This window comes from Mobula hypostoma, chromosome 15, assembly GCF_963921235.1.
Source record: "Mobula hypostoma chromosome 15, sMobHyp1.1, whole genome shotgun sequence".
NCBI lineage: Eukaryota > Metazoa > Chordata > Chondrichthyes > Myliobatiformes > Myliobatidae > Mobula > Mobula hypostoma.
In genome coordinates, this window is record NC_086111.1 from 66,793,903 (window position 1) to 66,815,833 (window position 21,931).

Below are 21,931 nucleotides of genomic sequence, written 5' to 3' on the forward strand. Positions count from 1 at the left end.
CATTTACCATTTCAGGCCAAGAACTTTCTCCAGCGTTGGTGTGTGTGTTTCACCAGGATGTTGCCAGGATCAGAGGACGTTAATTATGGGGAGGGACTGCATTTTCCCTGAAGCATAGGAGGCTGGGGTTGACCTGATAGAGTTATGTAAATTTAAGAGAGGAGCAAACAGGGTAGGCAGTCAAAATCTTTTTTCTCATGGTTGTATCAAAATAAAGGCAGCTTAGGAGGTGAGAGGAAGGAGATTTAATGATTTTTTTTAGATAGTGGTTGATATACAGGCAAGTAGGATTAGTGCAGATCAGGTGTTCCCAGCCTTTTTATGCCGTGGGCCTGTATCATTAACTGAGGTGCAGATGGATGCAAAAATCTGCATAGATGTAGTGGGCTGAACAGCCTGTTTCTAAGTTGTGCGACTCCAAGTCTCCAGCGTCCCACGGAATACAGTTGGTGGCGATCAAGCCTCAGCCCTGGTTTCGATGTGTTGGCTCTCTCTGGAGCTGCTGATCCATCCCTCAGCTGACCTTGTTGAAAATTAGGATCCGAATTGGTTTATTATTGTCACGTGTACCAAGATACAGTGACAAGCTTGTCTTGCACACTGTTCATACAGATCAGATCATTACACCGTGCATTGAGGTGAACGAGGTAAAGCAATAACAGAATGCAGAATAAAGTATAACAACTACAGAAAGTGCATGTGGATAAACAATAAGATGCAAGATTATAATGAGGTGGATTGTGAGGTCAAAAGTCCAACTTATGGTACTAAAGAGCAATTTAAGTAGTCTTAGAGCAGCAAGGTAGAAACAGCCCTTAAGCCTGAAGGTGTGTGCTTCTGCCTGATGGACGAGGGAAGAGGAGAGAATGTCTGGGGTAGTCAGGTCTTTGATTATGCAGGCTGCTGACTGAGGCAGTGAGAACTATAGAGCCCGTAGAGAAGTAGGTTTTCCGTGATATGCTGCAGTGTGTCCACAGATCTCTGCAGCCCCTTGTGTCCACATACAGAGGAGTTGCCATACCAAGCTGCTATGAATCCAGACAGAATCCGTTCTGTGGTACATCGATTAAAAATTGGGAAGGGTTTTATTCATTGTTCATTTACTGAGATAAAACGCAGAATAGGTCCTTCTGGCCCTTTAAGCCAACTCACCCAGCAATCCCCCAATTTAATCCCAGCTTTGCCAGGGGAGAATTTGCAGTGACCAATTAACCTACCAACCAGTACGTCGTTGGACTGTGGAAGGAAACCCACGCAGTCACGGGGAGAACGTACAAACTCCTTACAAGCAGTGGCAGGAATTGAACCCCTGACCCCAGGGACGTGCCAGATTTCTTTAACCTCCTCAGGGAGCAGAGGTGTGGGTAAGCTCTCTTGACCATAAGGTCTACGTGGTTGGACCAGGACAGGCGCCGAGTGATGCTCACTCTGAGGAACTTGGAGCTCTCAATCCTCTGAACCTCAACACTGTTGCTGTGGACAGAAGCTTATGCGTCGATCCCCTTTCTGAATTCAGTGACCAGCTCTTTTGTTTTACTGACATCACACTACATCACCGCAAACCCACAATCAGAAAGTACTTCTTTGCCTGAAAAGCATCCGGAATATGTATTCTGGACCTGGAACAACAAATCGTGCTTGTACTGCAGCTTCAGCACCACCAATGGGCGAGCCGATCCACAGCCGGTTCTGGATGGGCCGTAGGGGCCACTGTCACCTGGTGGCTAATCGAATCAACACACATCAAAGTTGCTGGTGAACGCAGCAGGCCAGGCAGCATCTCTAGGAAGAGGTACAGTCGACGTTTCAGGCCGAGACCCTTCGTCAGGACTAACTGAAGGAAGAGTGAGTAAGGGATTTGAAAGTGGGAAGGGGAGGGGGAGATCCAAAATGATAGGAGAAGACAGGAGGGGGAGGGATGGAGCCAAGAGCTGGACAGTTGATTGGCAAAAGGGATATGAGAGGGTCATGGGACAGGAGGCCCAGGGAGAAGGAAAAGGGGGAGGGGGGGGAAAACCCAGAGGATGGGCAAGGGGTATAGTCAGCGGGAGAAAAAGGAGAGAGAGAGAAAGAATGTGTGCATATAAATAAATAACGGATGGGGTACAAGGGGGAGGTGGGGCATTAGTGGAAGTTAGAGAAGTCAATGTTCATGCCATCAGGTTGGAGGCTACCCAGACGGAATATAAGGTGTTATTCCTCCAACCTGAGTGTGGCTTCATCTTTACAGTAGAGGAGGCCGTGGATAGACATATCAGAATGGGACTGGGATCTGGAATTAAAATTAATCGAATAAACGTCACAGCAAAATTTTTAACTCTCACTGAACGATACTTGACAACAGCTGATGGAATCCAGCCCAGAGTGTTAACTGGGAACCCAAACACCCAAATTTAATTTGAGCATTTTACAGAGAACTGAGGATGTAGCTCATCTATACAGTACCAGCATCTGTAGTCCCGTGTCTCCAAGCAGATAAGGATGTTCTGGGAACTGACATCCAGTGAAAGGAACAAATTTAAGGATTTAGCAGATTAAAGATACACATACCCATATGGGTAAGGACTAGAATTACAGCATTATAACGAGCAATAAAGAACTCAGTGATATCTGAAAGGGTTGTGAAGAAATTTATAAAGTTCAGGTTTAATTTTCATTCAACCATGCACATGAATATTGTCAAATAAAACAGCATTCCTCTGGGACCAAGGTGTAAAACATAGTACATACAGTCACACGCAGTGCAAATACAGTATGGTGGAAAAATCTTAGGGACATATATATATAACTAGGGTGCCCAAGACTTTTGCATAGTACAGTATTTGTCAATGTGGAGTGCAGAGCAAGTTTGTAAATCTGACAGGAGCAAAAGATGTTGGGAATGACGAGGGTGGAGTGCCGCGGGAGGGGTATGAGATAGGCGGCAGAGGAGTTCCAGGGGCAGGAGTGGTGTGCATTCAGACACACTCATCTCCAAGACACCAGGCAAGGTCACTTGATTCCAAACTATTGGTTTACTGATCATTACAGAATGCCTCTCTGGTGCCTCCCAATCCCTCCCCTCTCCCTTCCTCTTGTCCCAGCCATGATTCCCCTCTCCCTGCCTCCTTCCAATTCTCAATCCACAACAGAGACTCGTCTCAGAATCAGGTTTATCATCACTTACACATGTCATGAAATTGGTTTTGTGCAGCAGTACAGTTACTACAGTACCATAGGCACCCTAGCTATATATATTTGTGCATAAGACTTTTGCACAGTACTGTAGTTATGATCTGGCACATACAGTCACAAAATAATATTAGCACATGTCTCTGAGTGGCAGGGCCTGAAGATTGATGGACATGGAATATTGTCCTTGAGTCACATTTCTACAAGAACAAGTATATAGCAGTTTCTCATCTCATGCTGGGTCAGCCACAGGTGAAGACAATCCAGCTTGCCTTCCAGGGAACGAGGCTGGAAAGCAGCACTGACAGTGGAGCCATCCCCCAATCCAGCATGGATTCCAGTGTGCCCACCATGCCTCGGTTTTCTCCTGCACCGCCTCCGACACCTCCTCTCCTGGCTGGTTGTAACAGGCGATGCCACAACATGAGGCTCTGGTTCATGCAACGATGAGACCACACAGCTCTTCCGCTGTTGGTCCTGCCAATAAACTAATGAACTGGAATTGCAGTATTTGGTGTTACCAATGTCCATGTCTTGCAATCACAAGAAAAAGATTTCCCATAGATGCTACCTCACCCGCCGAGTTCCTCCAGCATTGTGTGTGTGTGTGTGTGTGTGTGTGTGTGTTACTCTGGATTTCTGCATCTGCAGCCTTAGCAGCTCCATCAGGGGTACAACCCTCCACACCAACAAGTACATTTGCCAGAAGCAGCGCCTCAAGAAGGACCTTAACCATCTGGGATATGACCCCGTCTCATTACTACCATCAGGGAGGAGGTACAGGAGCCCAAAGACCCACACTCAATAAGTCAGGAATTGGTTCTTCCCCTCAGCCATAAGATTTCTGAACGGTCCATGAACACTATCTCACTCTTGATTTGTTGAATATAATTTTTATGTCTTCCACAAAACGACAAACCTCGAATCATAACATCACTGTATAATAAACCCAGTCTATGTACAGAAGGATCTTGGGGTAGATGTCCATACCTTCCTGAAAATGACAAGGCAAATGAATAGGGTGCTAAAGAAGAGTGGCATGCTTGCCTTCATTGGCCAGGCTTCCAGGGTAAAGGTCAAATGATCATGTTGCAGATGCAGACCATATTTGGAGTTCCGGTTGCCCCCATTACAGGAAGGCTGCAGAGTCTTTGGAGAAGGTGCAGAGGATGCTCACCAAGACATTGCCTGGATTGCAGAGTATTAGCTACCAGGAGCCGGGCAATTTATTTTTATTATTATTTAGATATAACGGCACAAAACACACCCTTCTGGCCCACTGTGTCGCGTTACCCAGCAACCTACTGATTTAATCCTAGCCTAATCACAGGACAATTTACAATGACCAATTAACCCACTAACCGGTCCGTCTTTTGACTGTGGGAGGAAACCGGAGAACCTGGGGAGAAAACCCACGTGCACATGAAGAGTGTACAAACTTGCTTACTGAGGACGTCACAATTGAATTCTGAACTCCGACGCCCCAAGCTGTAATAATGTCATGCTACCTTGGTGTTCCATAAATTGGCAATCTTGGATTGTTTCCTCTGGACCTGCAGAGGCTGCGGGAAGGCCTGACAGAAGTACATCAAATTATTAGAGTCATAATCTGTGCTGCTCTAAATTCTAAATAAAAACTGAACAGCAACCACACAAAAGTAACAAAGAATAGATGGTATGAGCAGCAGAAACAGGCCATTCAAAACAGCACGTGGGCAGTATTATAACCATATAACAGTTACAGCACGGAAACAGGCCATCTCGGCCCTTCTAGTCTACGCCGAACTCCTACTCTCACCTAGTCCCACCGACCTGCACTCAGTCCATAACCCTCCATTCCTTTCCTGTCCATATATCTATCCAATTTAACTTTAAATGACAACATCGAACCTACTGCAACCACTTCTGCCGGAAGCTCGTTCCACACAGCCACCACTCTGAGTAAAGAAGTTCCCCCTCATGTTACCCCTAAACTTTTGCCCTTTAACTCTCAAATCATGTCCTCTTGTTTGAATCTCCCCTATTCTCAATGGAAAAAGCCTATCCACGTCAACTCTATCTATCCCTCTCATAATTTTAAATACCTCTATCAAGTCTCCCCTCAACCTTCTACATTCCAAAGAATAAAGACCCAACTTGTTCAACCTTTCTCTGTAACTTGGGTGATGAAACCCAGGTAATATTCTAGTACTCCTTCTCAGTACTCTGTCTATTTTGTTGACATTTTTCCTATAATTTGGTGACTAAAACCAAATTATGCACAATTTTGTGTATTGTGCTCCATTTAAACCCATTTCCCATCCTCCCTTTGTAAGCATCAGGTTTGCCTGACCTCTCTGATACTATTGACCTCAACCATCCTGTGACATGGTCAGATCCATAAAATATTGGCCCTTCCAACCCTTTACCTTTCCCACCCACTTGGCTTCACCAATCACCTTCTAGCTATCCTCCTTTCTTCCCACCCCACCTCTTGCAACCTTTTTTTATTCTAGCGTTCTCCCCCCCCCGTCCTTTCCAGTCCAGAGGGTCTTGCCCAAAACGTCAACTGTTTAATCATTTCCGTAGACGCTGCCTGACCTGCTGAGTTACTCCAGCATTTTGTGTTTTGTTTGAATTTCCAGCAACTGCAGAATTTATTGTGTTTGAGGTCAGATCCATTTTCTATCTGTGACCTGGATCAAAAAAGCTTTCCTTCTGAATTCTCAGTATGTTTTCAACCTTTGTCAGTGGACACAGTCTTACTCTTCACTACCACTTGGGTATTCAACTCAAATTTGCACCGGACCATTCAAAATCTGGTATCAAATTAAATTCGATGAAGATAAAATCATGACTGAAGGGTATCCAGTCAGATTTCACATCAGGTTGGAGTAACTAAAAGTCTTCCCACCAAATTTAACTCTGAACACAAGGGAACAATGCATACAAAATGCCGATGGAACTCAGCAAGTCAGGCAGCATTTAGTTAACGTTTTGTGTCAAGACCCTTCATCAGGATTTATGATAAAGGGTCCCATCAGACTGATTTGCCAACCGTTTATTGTCCACCATAGATGGTGCCTGACCTTCTGAGTTCTTCCAGCATTTTGTGTGTCTTGCTCTAGCTTTACAGCATCTGCAGAATCTCTTGAGCTTAGAGTACAAGGGGGCACTTTTTAAAATAATTTTAATGAGAAATGGGTCATTCTGGTTAACCCTACTTCTTGGTGCTGTTAGGGCGTCGCCTTGATTTATAAATGAAATCAAGATTTCGCTTACAGGGTCAATTGACGCTTAGGGGATTTAAGGTTAAGTGGGGAAGAGCACAACAGCACCACCTGTTGTTCGGTGAAGGAACTTAAAATGTACAGAACCAGCTTCAGACGTTGGGCACTGCAATAGCTGCAGATCAGAAAGGAAAGGGAAGGTCGTGAGTAAACAGTCATCTTACCGACCAGCAGAAAAGGATTAAAGGAATGTGTGGCCTGATCACACTTCTGCAACTTGATATCAGAACAACGTGCAGACAGAGCATCTCGCAACGCCTGGCAATGACCATCTCTAACAAAAAAATAATCTAACCACCTCCCCTTGATTACCAATTGTATTATCTTTGTCAAACAATGGCTGGAAGCACAAAAGGATAAGCCTCTGATTACACGAGTAAATCAGAGAAGCTGGATATTTAACGGCAAGTGTTCCAACCAGCACTTAGTGTCTCTGTGTAATAACTGTAAAGCACAAATTAAGCAGATGATTGAATAATTTCCTACTCTGAAAATGCTAATCCTAATTCCTGGAAAGAGAGGGCTGTCCTTCACAAGTGGCAAAATAAATTACTTTTTCGAACACGAGAGATTCTGCAGATGCTGGAAATCCAGAGTAACACATACAAAATGACTCGGCAGGTCAGGCAGCATCTATGGAAGTAAATAAACAGTTGACGTATCGATCAAGACCCCTCATCAGGACTCTTACCTTTTGGAATCTAGGAGAATATGAAATGATCTTCCTGCTGCTGTTTTGTGGCTTCTTGTGCTTTGTGTTGTTCTATCAACTATTGTGGCGACAGACGCCGGCTGCCCCCAGCACATCTGTGTGTGTTGGTTGTTAATGCAAACAATGTATTCCACTGTATGTTTCGATGTACACGTAATAAATAAATCTGAATTTTAATTTTAATCTCAATCTTTCTCATCTCATGCCTATCTTTCACTGGATCTCTCTTCGTGACAATAATAAACTAGGTCCAACTCTAACCTTTACACTCTACTACAAAGGAAGCACATTTAATGAGAAACTGTCAGTCATAGAACACTGCAGCACTGAAACAAGCCCTTTCCAGTCCGTGCCAAACTATTATTCTGCCCAGTTCCTTCGATCTGCGCCGGACCATCGTCCTCCACACCCCTCCCATCCATGTACTTATCCAAACTTCTCTTAAATGTTGCAATCCACCACTTCCGCTGGCAGCTTGCTTCACCCTCTGGGTGAAGTTCCCGCTTAACTATTTCAACTTCAGCCCTTAACCGGCTGTAAAATCCCCATTTCTACTCTCGCCTTAGACTCTTAGATAGGCACTTGAATGCAAGAAAAAATTGGAGGATTACTAGCTATGTAGGAGGGAAGGTTTATATTGGTCGGCACATCCTGAGCTAAAGGTCCTGTACTATATTGTACTGCTTTACATTATATGAAAGTATTACACATCCTCTACCAACCTTCAAAACTATTTTCAAATCTTTAATCTCACAGGGAACCACTTTAATATCTGATCCAAAAGACAAAACCTTTACCCCACAGTTGCACAAGCCTAGAGGATGCAGGGAAGACTCACGAATATGTTACAACTGGGGGAATTGTGTAATAAGGGAAGATCAGAAGGACTGGAACTGTTTTCCCATGGGCGAAGAGGACTGAGGGGTGACTTACACAAGTTTATAAAATTTTGTGGGGCCTGGTTAAAGTGAATGACTTACTATTTTTGCCCAGGGTAGGGAAATCAAAAATTAAAGGGATTAGGTTTAAAGTGAGAAGGGAAAGATTCAAAGGGACCTGAAGGGCAAGATTTCCCATGGAAAGGCAGTGGGTGCATGGAATGAACTGCACGAGGAAGCGGTAGAGCCGGTAAAATTACAATGTTTAGAAAACATTGCCACAGGTTCATAGGCAGAAAAGGTTTAGACAGGCATGGGCCAAATGTAGGCAAATGACACGACCTCAGGTAGGCACCAGAGTCAACCTCTGGTGAAAAGGAAGAGCTGAAGGCCTTGGTTCCATGCTGGGTCAGCCTGGAGTTTGTGCTCATGTCACCGGTATGGAACACGAACCCCCAAACCACATAGAAATATACCATACACTGCACATCTGAATCGTGGACGGTTCGTCCTTAACTAAATGGTGTATGTCCCTTCAACCATCATATTGTAACGGAAATCCATCCAGAGTACTATAATGCCTCAAATTCATCATCGCTGCCCCAGCATAATTTAACGTATTTTTCCTCTGAAGTGTCTCTATCGTCTTATGTAGTTTTAAGTTTGTTAAGTTCCCCAGAAAGTATCTAAAAGTGTTTACAGCAAGTTTATGCTCACAAAAATTAAAACGACACTTCACAAAGTTGTAACATGCATCAGTGTTCAGACTATGCTATGTGCTTGTGATGTTGCTCCAAGTTCATCATTGTACCTCTGCATACATGACTTGTGCTTGTGACAATAGACTCAACTTTGAAGACACTGAAGAGCTGGTCAAAAATGTACTGCACTTAAGAGTGCCAAGTTTTTGTTAACTCGCTCTTGTCTTTCAGGATAGAACTTGTAAACCGTCTTACATCCTTCATAAATCTAATAATCTTGAACAATCTGTGCTCGTCTAATTCTGTCTCATTGCTCGTCCGTTACTTCACCACTGGTATCTTCACGCTTTGAGCTCCAGAATCCGCTGCAAAAGCATCACTAGCTATAGCTCTCTCAGATGCTCGTTAAAATCTGCTTCTTGTACTTTTACAGTAATATTCCAATTGCTTTTGTTTAAATGAAGGAGGTCCTGAGTTAATTTGAAATATTTTGGTATTTAAATACACGTGTTGAAGGTCAGATCTCTAACATATTGTATACGTAAGTACACCGGGATTTTGAAACTGGCCTGATGATGACTTTAAGACTGGCAAAACGTAATGAACGGGTGCAAGAGACTTTCGTATAATGTCCACTTGAACAATGAAGTTCAACCCTGATCTCAGATGTCTATACTGTACCCGAGAACCCGGAGAAAGCCTTACAGGCGGTAGCAGAACTGAACCCGAGTCACTCGCACTGTAACAGTGAAACTAACCATTATGGTAGTCACCCTTTATCCCTCTTTTTGGGAAAATTTATAAAACCATTTCCTCTTTTATCCTCAATGGTGTAACTGTTAATGCAGAGGAGTTCTGAGTATTTCAAGCTGTAAAGGCGTTAATAATGATATAGAAGAGGGCTACTTTAGAATAAGGAACTTGGCTTACAAGAAATTAGGAAAGTTCTTGTTGTCTTTACATTCGGTACAGTAATAGGCATTCTCCATGAGCAGGTGGATTTCCTCCTGCATCCAAAGACATGCAGGTAGGTTAATTGGCCACATTAAGTGTAAGAGAGTGGAAGACTCTTGGCGGGGGGGGGGGGGAGTGGAGAATAAAACGGGATTGATGTAGGATTAGCCAGTGCCTTTTTCCCAGGAAAGAAGTCTAATACAAGATTGCATAATTTTAAGATGATTGGATGAAAGTACAACAGGGGATGTCAGAGGAAGGTTTAGTGGTGGGTATCTGGAACACAATGCCAGAGGGGGTGGAGACCCTGCTCGTGGATTGTTTGCCCCACTTTCAGAGAGGAGGCTACAAAGCACCTACACCAGGACCACCAGACTCAAAAGTTACTTTCCCCAAGCAGTAAGGCTGATCAATACCTCCACCCACTAACCTACCCCTCCACTTCCCAACCACCACTTTATCATTTCCCATCAGTCACCTTATACTTCTGTGCTTAGCACCATTTCATGGACACTAATCAATCTACGTATACAAGTTATCTTAGATACCCATAACTACTATAGACCAGATACCCATATGTGCTGCCTAACCTGCTGAGTTCCTCCAGAAGCGTGGGTAGGGAGGGTGTGCATGAGAGTGTGCATGTTTTCATGCAATTAACTGTCCATGGATAAGCCCCTGAAAGTAGCTCCAATATTAATCAACATTATATTCCCCAACAGCAACACTGTAATCCTGAACTTACCTGATAGGTCATATGTCGTCACACAAAATATTTTGTGGATGCTAACAGTAGTTGAAAAGTGAAATGGATCAGCTCATGCTACATCACTGTGACCACTCCAATGACTTTTTGTCCAACAGACTTGGTGACAAGTCAAGCTCTTAAAGAAATGTCACCATTAAAATATGGTTTTATTAAGATTCTTGAAAACATTTCTGCAGCAAACCTTTTGCATCAATCTGTTAATTCTGAAGCCCGTCACCCTGATCAATGCCAGTGTAAACTCCCTAAATCTCATTTCACTGCTGTATTACTAGATTACTTGGAAATGACTAATCTGTATTTGTTGGAAATAACAGAGGTTGCATGTACTCTATTCACACAAGAGATTATCAGACTCAGTGGATCTTTAGGAGCAGTGAGATACTTGCTCCATCATCAAATCATCTCAACAGGTGAAGACAGCTGAGACCATTGTTCTTGAGGTTCATCCCTGAAATTTCCAGATACAGAACTTCCACTTACAGATGAGGAAGGTATATGATTCCTACAGGTTAGCTCTGCCACAAGGATGACATCACTTTATAGGGAGAGGCAACGAGGTTTCTCCAGACTGGGCAAAAAAAAGGGCAAGTTGCAGTGGGGACAAGAAGTGGTAGAAATACAGTTTCTACATCACTCCGAAGTCACAAATTGAGAATTCCCCAACACCTCCAGAAATCCAACATTATTCAGAAGGATGGAGAGTAAAAAGTAACACAACCTGACCAAAGGTACAGGGGAAAGGACAATCAGATTAAACTGCTAGCAGAGGCACCACAGGCTAATTGGACTTCATCTGTATTATATGCCCAGTGTACACTGCTGAGAGTTTGATTTTGAGTGATTGTTAACGGTGGTTCAGTAACCATGACAGTGAAAGGGTGATGACTATCTGAAAACTTCTGGAAAATTGGTTACAATTTCAACTTGAAGTAGAGTGATGGGCATTTTGATTTTACATTGGTTTTTGTTTTGGCAACACATGGAAGAACTACAATTATTAGCCAGCGGACCACTAAATCTAATGCTTCAGACACAAGGTCAGAGGTCTCAATAACTGCTCAGATTTGCAGATTAGTCAGCATTGAGACGCCCAAACACCTTCTGTTGAAATGGCAACCTCTCAAAAGCCAAGGACGGGTTACACTTCAGGAAACTGCGTCAATTCAAATGATGGAGAAAATAAAATTCAAACAGATGCAGAAAGTGCTTCAGGGATTCTACGGTGGAAATAAAAGGACAGGCTGTTACAGGCAGGATACAAGAATGTTGCCAGGACTTGAGGACCCGAGTCAACCTAGGGAACGATTAAATATGTTAGAACTTTATTCCCTTGAGCGTAGAATGAGGGAAGATTTGATAAAGGTAAACAAAATTATGAGTATAAAAAGGGTAAAAGTAAACAGTCTTTATACACTGAGGTTAGGCGAGACTAGAACCAGAGGTCATGGGTTACTGGTGAAAGGTGAAATGTTTAAGGGGGTCATGAAGGGGATCTTCTTCACTCAGAGGGTGGTGGGTCTGTGGAATGAGCTTTCAGTGGAAGAGGAGGATGCCGGTTCGATTTCAACTTTTAGAGGATTTTGGATAGGTACATGGATGAGAGGGGTATGGAGGGCTATGGTCCAGGTGCAGGTTGATGACACTAGCCAGATTATTAAGTTGGTACCAACTAAATGGGCCGAAGGGTCTGTTTCTCTGCTGTAGTGTTCTATAACTCTATGACTCTAATACTGTGAGATGAGACTTTCTGATGGCAATCAAAACTTCCAGTCCCCCAGGCAGAGGGATCCAATTGAAACATTTCCCCAATTCCAGCAAACAGCCCAAATTCAAAATGGAAACAGGAAGCAAAAGGGTTAAGAGTTAATCTACATTGCTGTGAGATTTATTCAACGTTATCCATGTGATTCAGCTCACATTGGGATAAGAGGGCAGCAGCTACAAGGTAATAATTCAATCAAGTGGTTTCAGTAACACTGCAAACCTTGAGCATGCATAGTAACAAGCTCAAAATTAAATTAGTTGTTGAAATCTTCCAACTAGTTATGCTGCAGAATAGAAAAAAAACACATTTTTATTGCTTGCAAAGAGTTCCTTGCCATTGGAGAAAACCAGAAACTGGATCTCAAGGGACAGAAATTTCAAAACTCTTGTCTTGAGAGGAAGAAAAATTAAATCAAACAGAGTGGTCAACATTGCCGCCACATCCTGCATCAGCTGATCCGCAGTTATGGTGACGCATGCCAGTGAGACAGGTGGCTAGATCACTGATACCAGGTGTCATCTAAATTCAGAGCACGGCCACTGGTCAGCAGAAGACAAACAGTCGAAAAGAATCAAATTCACCCAGAGCTCAGTTCGCGCTGCACTCAGGAAGGTGGCACTCGACTGGGAAAAGGGTCAGCAAGGTTTCAGACAATGGCAAGCCTGTAGAATTAAATAGTCTTTTATACCAGTAACAAGGATACAGTGGTTCTATTGCTGCACAAAGCACAAATAGTTGAAAACATTACAGCAGTTACACAACCTCTCAGCTGCATCGTCAGAGGGGAGGAGAAAGAAGAAAGATTCACGTCATAAATAGTTCCCCTACTCACCAATGCTAAGCGAAACAAAAATTAATTTTTCACTCTTCTAATATGGATCAGAATGCTGAACGCACTCGAGGTAGTGTGACAAATATGAAATGTATAAAAACATACTTATTATATATCCTGGTAACCCACATACACAACCAGGACCCATTTTACCAAGAGTAAGTACATCACTAAACCGTTACAAGAAGTGTGTCTAGGGAAAAAAGCTCAAAACACTTTTTTTTCCTCTTTTTAAAAAAGGGTATAAACTATTTTAAAAATTGTTGATGCTGATCTGGTAACAAGGTTGTAACAAACTGCTGTGCATGGTAAGGTGTGGGGTGGGGAGCGAGTTGGGTATTTCATGAAGTTCATGAATATTCAAGAGCATCGTTACCAGTACGAGTCATCAGCTGTTCTGCTCAAAATAGAGATAACAACAACAAACTTATTCAATTGTCCCGTTCCCTTTCCACCTTGGGGAGAATGCAGGGGGTATTTTTTACTTGCTCTCCAGCAGGTATTAGGAAGTTCACTACATGTCACAAAGACAGGCCACTTCCTTCATCTACATATAAATTAATGTTGACATTATTCCCCCTCAAATCAAACAGAAAGAAGATTGTTCCCAGCCAAAGCAGGCAACTAACATTAAAGCAAGATACCAGAAAACCAAATAATTCCCAAACAACTCCTCTTTAAGCAGTTTTCAATTCCCAGCCGTCGCTTAAGCAGCGTGCGTTGGTGCCAGTGTGCACGATATAATTAGGTTGTGCCACAGATGTCCCAAATATTCTTGTTCTAGTGAAAACTTACATTAAAAGTCTGTGGGGTGTTGAGGCTTCTGCAATCCTTCCAGTCTCTGTGAAAGTGTTTGTAAAAGCCAAGACTTCTTAAAATGTTAACACATTCTTCTTTTTTAAAAAAAAAGAAATACATCTTTTTTTCCTCTAAAAAAAAAGTCTAACACTATTATAACTCATGAATGGAAACACCCATGAGTGTTTCTGACTATTCCAACAAACAAAAGAAAACCAAAGGATGTCAGATGATAAAAGAAACAAGGAACTAAAGCCAGTATTTCTTCATCTTCCCCAGCCAAGGTCTCATTCGAAGTGTCACCATGTCCAAAGGACTCCTTTAGTCTGAGGTGTCATGAAAATCTTTAAGCAGTGTCCTACGCCTCTGTTCTGCTATATGCATTTGATTCTCTAGATCCTGAAATACAAATGAGATTAATCTTAATATATGCTCCTACACCTCCAGTAGATAAATGACATCAAAACAAATTTACACAGAATCTTTCTTTAGAAAAAAAATACAAAATATATCTGTAACTTATACTGAAGTACAGTGAGCTTTAGCACCAGCTAAAGAGCCCATTGAGAGCCATATCCATGGAGAATAGAAGGCGTGGAACAAGAGTGATTTAATTTTTAAGTATTTGTTTTGATTCTACTGTTGGATTTTCTTATCACTGCAAATTCAAACAGCAAGATTAAGTAGCTAAAACTTGGACACATGTAAAATGTGGTTTACAGGTAATTAAGTAAACAGATAAAGTTAATTAACTCAATTTACTAACAATTGACTAAGAACTTTTGATGCCTGTGGTTATACACTTATTGGCCATTTCATTACGTACACCTGCTTATTAATGCAAATATCTAATCAGCCAATCATGTGGCAGCAATTCAATGCATAAAAGCATGCAGACATGGTCAAGAGGTTCAGTTGTTGCTCAGACCAAACATCAGAATGGGGAAGAAATGTGATCTATTTGACTTTGGCCATGGAAAACTGCTGATCTCCTGGGATTTTCAAGCACAACAGTTTACAGAGAATGGTACAAAATACAAAACACATCCGGTGAGCAGCAGTTCTGTGAGTGAAAACACCTTGTTAATGACAGAAGTCAGAGGAGAATGGTTAGACTGGTTCAAGCTGACAGGAAGGCAACGGTAACTCAAATAACGACACATTACAACAGCAGTGTGCAAAACTGCAGCTCTGAATGCGTTGTCAGTACGCTTGTGAGTGCATAATGATGAGGGGATGGGTATAAACAGCAATCCATCCCAATATACTGCTTACCCCTCGGTCATAACTGTCTGCTCGCTCCACCTTCCATGACAGATTCTCAATCTCTGCCTCCAGCTGTGCTTGCTGGTATTCAAACTGGAAGAGATAATTTTCAAGTCAGTAAAACTGCGAGACCAGTGTTGTTCTGACCTGCAGAGAATCAATAATTTACTGTGCAGGAGATGGCTTGGCCTTGGCAGCTATGCAAGAACCTGCCAAAGGTTCTTTTATAATTATTACATGGGCAGCAACCCGCACCTGAAACACTGATAAAGAAAACTTAGGAACTCTGCCAATACTTTTGGCTCCCTGGCTTTGGCACATCCATCAAGAATATTTTTCATTCTAGTCTACAAGAGCCTTCCACCTTAATAGCACTTATTACATCAACTCTTGGCCTTTTCTGTTCCAATAAAAAGAACTTTTCCAATCTCTCGTGTAAACCTAGTCCCGTAAGTAAACCTCTTCAGTATCTTTATTAAGGGCTTTACAGCCTCAGACATGACCAAGAATAGGAAGAAGGCATGGGCAACTGTTCCGAAACTCAACTCAGACAATTGACCCCCACAGAGAATTGCTGCCGTAACACCCAATCAGATTGCCCACCAACTAATACTAAATGATCAACCAAATAACAAGAAACAGAGGCAAAAGAAAAAGCAACATCAGGAGATGAGTCACCTCTCTCAAATGGGAATAACAACTTAAACACGAGGAAGTCTGCAGATGCTGGAATTTCAAGCAACACACACAAAAAATGCTGGTGAATGCAGCAGGCCAGGCAGCATCTATGGGAAGAGGTGCAGTCAATGTTTCAGGCTGAGACCCTTTGTCAGGACTAACTGAAAGAAGAGATAGTAACAGATTTGAAAGTGGGAGGGGGAGGGGGAGATCCAAAATGATAGAAGACAGGATCATTTCGGATCTCCCCCTCCCACTTTCAAATCTCTTACTATCTCTTCTTTCAGTTAGTCCTGACGAAGCGTCTCGGCCCGAAATGTCGACTGTACCTCTTCCTATAGATGCTGCCTGGCCTGCTGTGTTCACCAGCACTTTTTGTGGGAATAACAACTTCCCATCTCTCACGCTAGAAGAATTAAAGGATGAAGTATCACAGCTAAAATCCAACAAAGCTGCTGGCATAGATAGGATTCTTAATGAATTCCTTAAACATCTTGGACCTAAAGCACTCCACTGGCTTCTGTCCCTTTTTAACTGTTGCCTCAGATCATTAAAAATACCTAAAAAGTGGAGGGGCCAAAGTTGTTGTTCTCCTAAAACCCAATAAAGACTCCAACATTCCTAAAAACTACAGACTGGTTTCGTTACTCTGCACCCTCTATAAACTCTACGAGAGACTCATACTGAAAAGAATATCCCCCTTAGTCGAAGACCTTCTAACACCAGACCAAGCCGGGTTCAGGCCAGGCTGCCTTTGCTGCGGTCAACTCCTGAACTTAACCCAGTATATCGAGGATGGCTTTGAAATGCGACAAATTACAGGGGCAGTATTTGTTGACTTAACAGCAGCATACGACACTGTGAATCACAGAGGCCTTCTACTGAAATTATCTAAAATGATAAAGAACAAAACCACAGTCAAAGTAATAAGAAGCCTCCTAGAAAATCGCAGATTTTATGTAGAAATGAATGGAATTAAGAGTAGATGGCATCCACAAAAGAACAGACTACCACAGGGATCAGTACTGGCACCTCTACTATTTAATGTTTACACAAACGACCAACCAACCTTTCCTAACACACTCAGGTTTATTTATACAGATGACCTATGCATAGCAACACAAGCCAGCTCCTTCCGAGAAGCTGAAGTACGACTTACAGCAGTCCTTGAAGCAATGAAGCAGTATTATGAAAAATGGTCCCTGAACCCAAATCCATCAAAAACTCAGACACACATAAAAGTTGCTGGTGAATGCAGCAGGCCAGGCAGCATCTATAGGAAGAGGTACAGTTGACGTTTCGGGCCGAGACCCTTCATCAGGATGAACTGAAAGAAGAGCTAGTAAGAGATTTGAAAGTGGGGGGGAGGGGGAGATCCAAAATGACAGGAGGGGGAGGGATGGAACAAAGTCCTCCCACTTTCAAATCTCTTACTATCTCTTCTTTCAGTTAGTCCTGACGAAGGGTCTCGGCCCGAAACGTCGACTGTACCTCTTCCTACAGATGTTGCCTGGCCTGCTGCGTTCATCAGCAACTTTATGTGTGTTGCTTGAAATTCCAGCATCTGCAGATTTCCTCGTGTTTGTGTTTTTAAAAACTCAGGTGTGTGTATTCCACCTGAGGAATCGAGAAGCAGCTCGAAAACTCAAGATCTTCTGATGTGGGAAGGAGCTCAAGCACCATCCGACTCCAATTTACCTGGGCGTGACACTGGATAGAATGCTCTCATTTGCCACCCACATCCAAAAACTCGGAGGGAAAGTTGGCTCTCACAATTCTCTCTTGAAAAAATTAGCAGACACGAAATGGGGAGCTAATGCTCACGCACTTAGATCAACTGCCCTCACACTCTGCTATGCACCTGCAGAATACTGTGCACCTGTGTGGGGCAGATCAGCCCACGCGAAGAAAATAGACCAGTTGCTTAACGAAGCCTGCCAAATAATCACAGGCACACTGCACCCCACATCCGCTAGCATAATTTACAGATTTGCAGGCTCCCCCAGAGATCTGAAGACACACTACAACAAAAATTGAAGAAAGGTAAACAGAACTCGGATCCACAGCACCCACTACATCATCATATGCCAGTTTCCAACCGCCTAAAATCGAGGAAAAGCTTTGCTACAGTGGAGGAACTACCGCACAGAGCATCCCCACAAACATACAGGATTGACCTCTGGCAACAAACAGAAGCCAGAACCCCACCAAACAATACAGTGCAAGACCCCACAGAAACGTTGCCAGATGGGGCACTGCTTGACAGACGGAAGTGATGCACTCTCAACAGAGCGAGAGCAGGAGTTTGTAGGACGGGAGATAATATGGTGAAGTGGGATTTAAAGACCAGCGAATCCTGTGAGTGTGACAAAAGGGTGCAGAACACTGAACACGTTCTGCGCAACTGCCCACTCTCACCTGACTTAGCTGACACTGACCTGCTCAATGTCAACCAAATAACACTAGAGTAGCTGGCTGTCTGGTGTGACAAGCTATGAATGAATGAAAGCCTCTGATCCCCAAATTTCCTCTGCACTAACAGTTACGCCATTGAGGATAAAAGAGGATACAGTACTACAAATTTCCGAAAAGGAAACAATGGGGGGGTGCGGGCATGTGGAGGTAGTGAGAAAAAGGCCAGCACAGTATCATAATGGTTAGCAAGTCTGGCTCAATTCCACTGCCACCTGTAAGAAGCTTGTGTGCTCTCCCCATTTCTGTGTGTTTTTTTTCCCGGGTGCTCCAGTTTCCTCACACATTCCAAAGACATACACGAGTAGGTTAACTAGTCACATGGGTGTAGTTGGGCAATGCAGCTCATTAGGCTGGAAGAACCTGTTACAGTGTTGTATCTCTAAATAAATAAAATAAAGTCTGATGAGCACAAGGCCTATTAGAGAGGAGGGAAAGACAAGGGCATTTCTGTCTTCTGCATCTCGCATACTGGTCAACAGTAAAGACAGACTTCAATTGGATACAAAAGACGGCATTAAGCCTTTCATTTAATAGAACAATCTCTCACTTTAGAATGGATGTAGTAGGAAGTGGATCGAAAGACAAAATGACTATGCTCCACATCAAGTTACTACATCTTGGCAACAGGGAGTAAAAAACTGCTCCATCAAAATTCCTATATGACCAAAGCTCTTACCAGTTTTTTCCTGGGCCCTGACTCCATATAGTATGCGTATGGATAGGTGTACTGCAAGGTGTACCGACACTTTGGAAAGAGAAAAAAAATGATTAGAAACTTTTGGACGGAATTTCCAGTAACATTTTGCCAAAAACAAGCCATTCTGCCAAACCAATTTGTTTATAGTCCCTTTACAGCCGACTGAAATAATTCATGAGTTGCATGGTACAGTGCACCTGTACTTGTGTTAGTGGCTGACTGAATAAATTTGCTTGAAGCCATGCCTTGAAAGAATCTAACTGGTCAAATTCAATTCCCACCACAACAGAGATGTTGTGCCGATGACGGTTGACTGCAGACAACCCAAATCTTGTGAACGTGCTTGCAAAGACAAAACTGCCATGCAATCTTGAGAGGTCCCAACAATTACATCTCTCTTCCTTAACACACTCCTGCCAAATTCCAAGCCTGATAGCAGGGATGCATACTTTTAGCTGCTTTTCTATGGCATATAGCAAGTTCATCACCCTTGGAAAGGGATTTCCTTTGAGCAACACTTTTAGCCCAGTTAGATAACCTATGTTTCTTCAATCAGATACTGAAGTCATTTGTAATGTTAATATTATCAGCTATTATATTAATTGTTACAATCTTTCCAGTCCTCTCAGAGATAATCAACAGATTTTCCCTTCCTCTCAGAGCTAATCCACAGAATTATTTTTCAGCACTGACAGTGCCGAGGTATTTAAATGAGGCACAAAATAGAACTGGACCCTGATCATAAAGGAGGACCCAAATGCTTTCAATCATGGGCAAACAGAAGTAATTACTGTTGTGTAACATCAGAAAGCACAACTTGACCCACTGTTGCATTAAGTAATAACAGACTATGCTCGAACCTTTATCTTTAAACACAATTCTTAGAAACCAAACCATTCTTTACTTGGATCCTCGCTTCCTTTATCTTTAAATAAACTAACTGACAATGTGGTCATCAAACATACTTTGAAGATTTGGTTACAGTTTAGAAAACATTTTGGTTTATTGAGATTCTCCCTCGAGTCCCATCTTTTCTAATTGTTTTTTTTAAACCATCTTTAATTGACTTACCTTTTAAAGAATGGGATAGATTGGGTATTAAACGATTTCAGGATTTGTTTGATGGAGGGAATCTCTCTTCGTTTGTGCAACTTTCAATGAAATTTAACCTTTCCAATACCCACTTTTTCAATACTTACAGATTAGAGATTTTTTAAGATGTCAATTACATACATTTCCTACAAGTCCAGATAAGAATAGGTACAATTTTTAATCTGAAACCCTATGACAATTTGTTCAATATCTTACATTTACGGTCTGCTGTTGGGACTGAAAAAGGCCTCTTGAGATAAAATTAAAGGAGACTGGGAAAAGGATTTACAGATTTTCATATCTGAAGAGAGCTGGAAGATTATTTTTAAATTGATTAATTCTTCATCATTATGTGCTCGTCATTCTTTATTACAATTCGAAGTGGTACAGAGTTCATATGTCTAAAGACAAGCTCTCTCGTTTCTACGCAGATATTTCCCCTTTCTGTGATAGATGTACTAATGGAGTGGCCACACTAATTCACATGTCCAAGCCTTGAAAAATTTTGGAAAAATGTATTCCAAACTTTTTCTGTACTTTTCAATGTTAGTTTTAAGCCCAATCCTTTGACTGCCTTGTTTGGTATTGTTGAGGATAGTACTACAAAACTGAAGCCATCTAATTTGCGGGTTTTGGCCTTTATGTCTCTTATGGCCAGGAGGGTGACCTTGCTCAAGTGGAAGGAGGACGCCCTGCCCACTCGTGTTCAATGGCTATCTGATGTTATGTTATGCCTTGATCTAGAGAAGATTCGTTATTCGATTTCTGATTCTAAACATGATTTTCTAATGTTATGGGGACCCTTTGAGTTATTTTCATAATCTATGAAGTTATTAAAGTATGGATCTGAGCCATTATTATTATAATATTATATGGTAAGGTATTTCTTTTTTTTTTCTTCTCTTTTTTTTTACCAACCAGCTCATTTTGGTAATGGGGGTAGATTTTTTTTGAAAAAAAAACAATTATTTTATTTTATTTCATTTCATAATTCAATCTTCTTTTCTACATGATTGATTTGGAATATGGGATACTGTGATCATATTACTGTGATTTAAATACAATGTAACTCATATTACTTGTATCCTTATGAATTTTGTATTTATGCAATTTATATATTAATAAAAATATTGAAAGAGGAAACCAAACCAGAGATAACCATTGATTGGAGTTATCCCTTTGAATTTCACTGTTAAGAATACTCCGGAATTCAGAATGATTAATCATTGCCTTTTCTCGAAACAAAAACCTTGAATCCATTTAAATGGCAGTCATGATTTTGTAATAGAATTAATTCTCACATTAGATGGTGTAAAGCTCTTGCCCATTAAAAATTGTACAATCTCCAACCCGCTGATACTGGGGCAACAAGGAATGCCTATGGGGACTGCAAGAAAGACTCTGAACTACACAAAGATCAATTTGATAGTTCAAGTGACCTCACTGTATACTTTCTTTTTCCTGAATTGTGATGAATTCCCAGGCATAATGCATCTTCTTTTTGAACTGCCTTATTTCATACCTTAACTTGGCAACAATCTAACCAAGACATGGCACTCTATGGCATCCATACTCATCAACAAAGTTTGAGGTCATGATTCCACTGCGCATTGTTGTTGGGTCACCAGCATCTTGAAAGCACCAACTTTCTCACTGAGTAGCATATAAGAAACTTAACTATGCATCCACCTGAGATCACAACTTAAGACAATAGTGGTGTGTGCAGCTGGTCAGTCTTGGCAGTGTACTTATCTGTCAGATTACTACTTAAATTTAATAAAATATCCACAAGGAAAATCGCAGCAGCATAACCAAACAGAATTTCAAAATAAGCAACAGAGGTATTAGGACAAGTGACAAAAGCTTGACAGGAG

The 21,931-nt window shown here is 42.0% G+C and overlaps 1 protein-coding gene across 1 annotated transcript in view; it reads right to left on the reverse strand.

Annotated features, from left to right (window-relative positions):
* Positions 1-10,683: 10,683 nt before the first annotated feature.
* arih2 (ariadne homolog 2 (Drosophila)) overlaps positions 10,684-21,931 on the reverse strand; it is a 102,035-nt gene continuing 90,787 nt past the window's right edge. The window contains exons 13-15 of the mRNA XM_063068217.1: positions 18,945-19,013; positions 15,125-15,208; positions 10,684-14,248 (exon numbers count right to left, since the gene is read on the reverse strand). Of these exons, the coding sequence (XP_062924287.1) occupies positions 14,171-14,248; positions 15,125-15,208; positions 18,945-19,013 (231 nt within the window). The 3' untranslated portion in view covers positions 10,684-14,170. The remainder of the gene's footprint in view (positions 14,249-15,124; positions 15,209-18,944; positions 19,014-21,931) is intronic.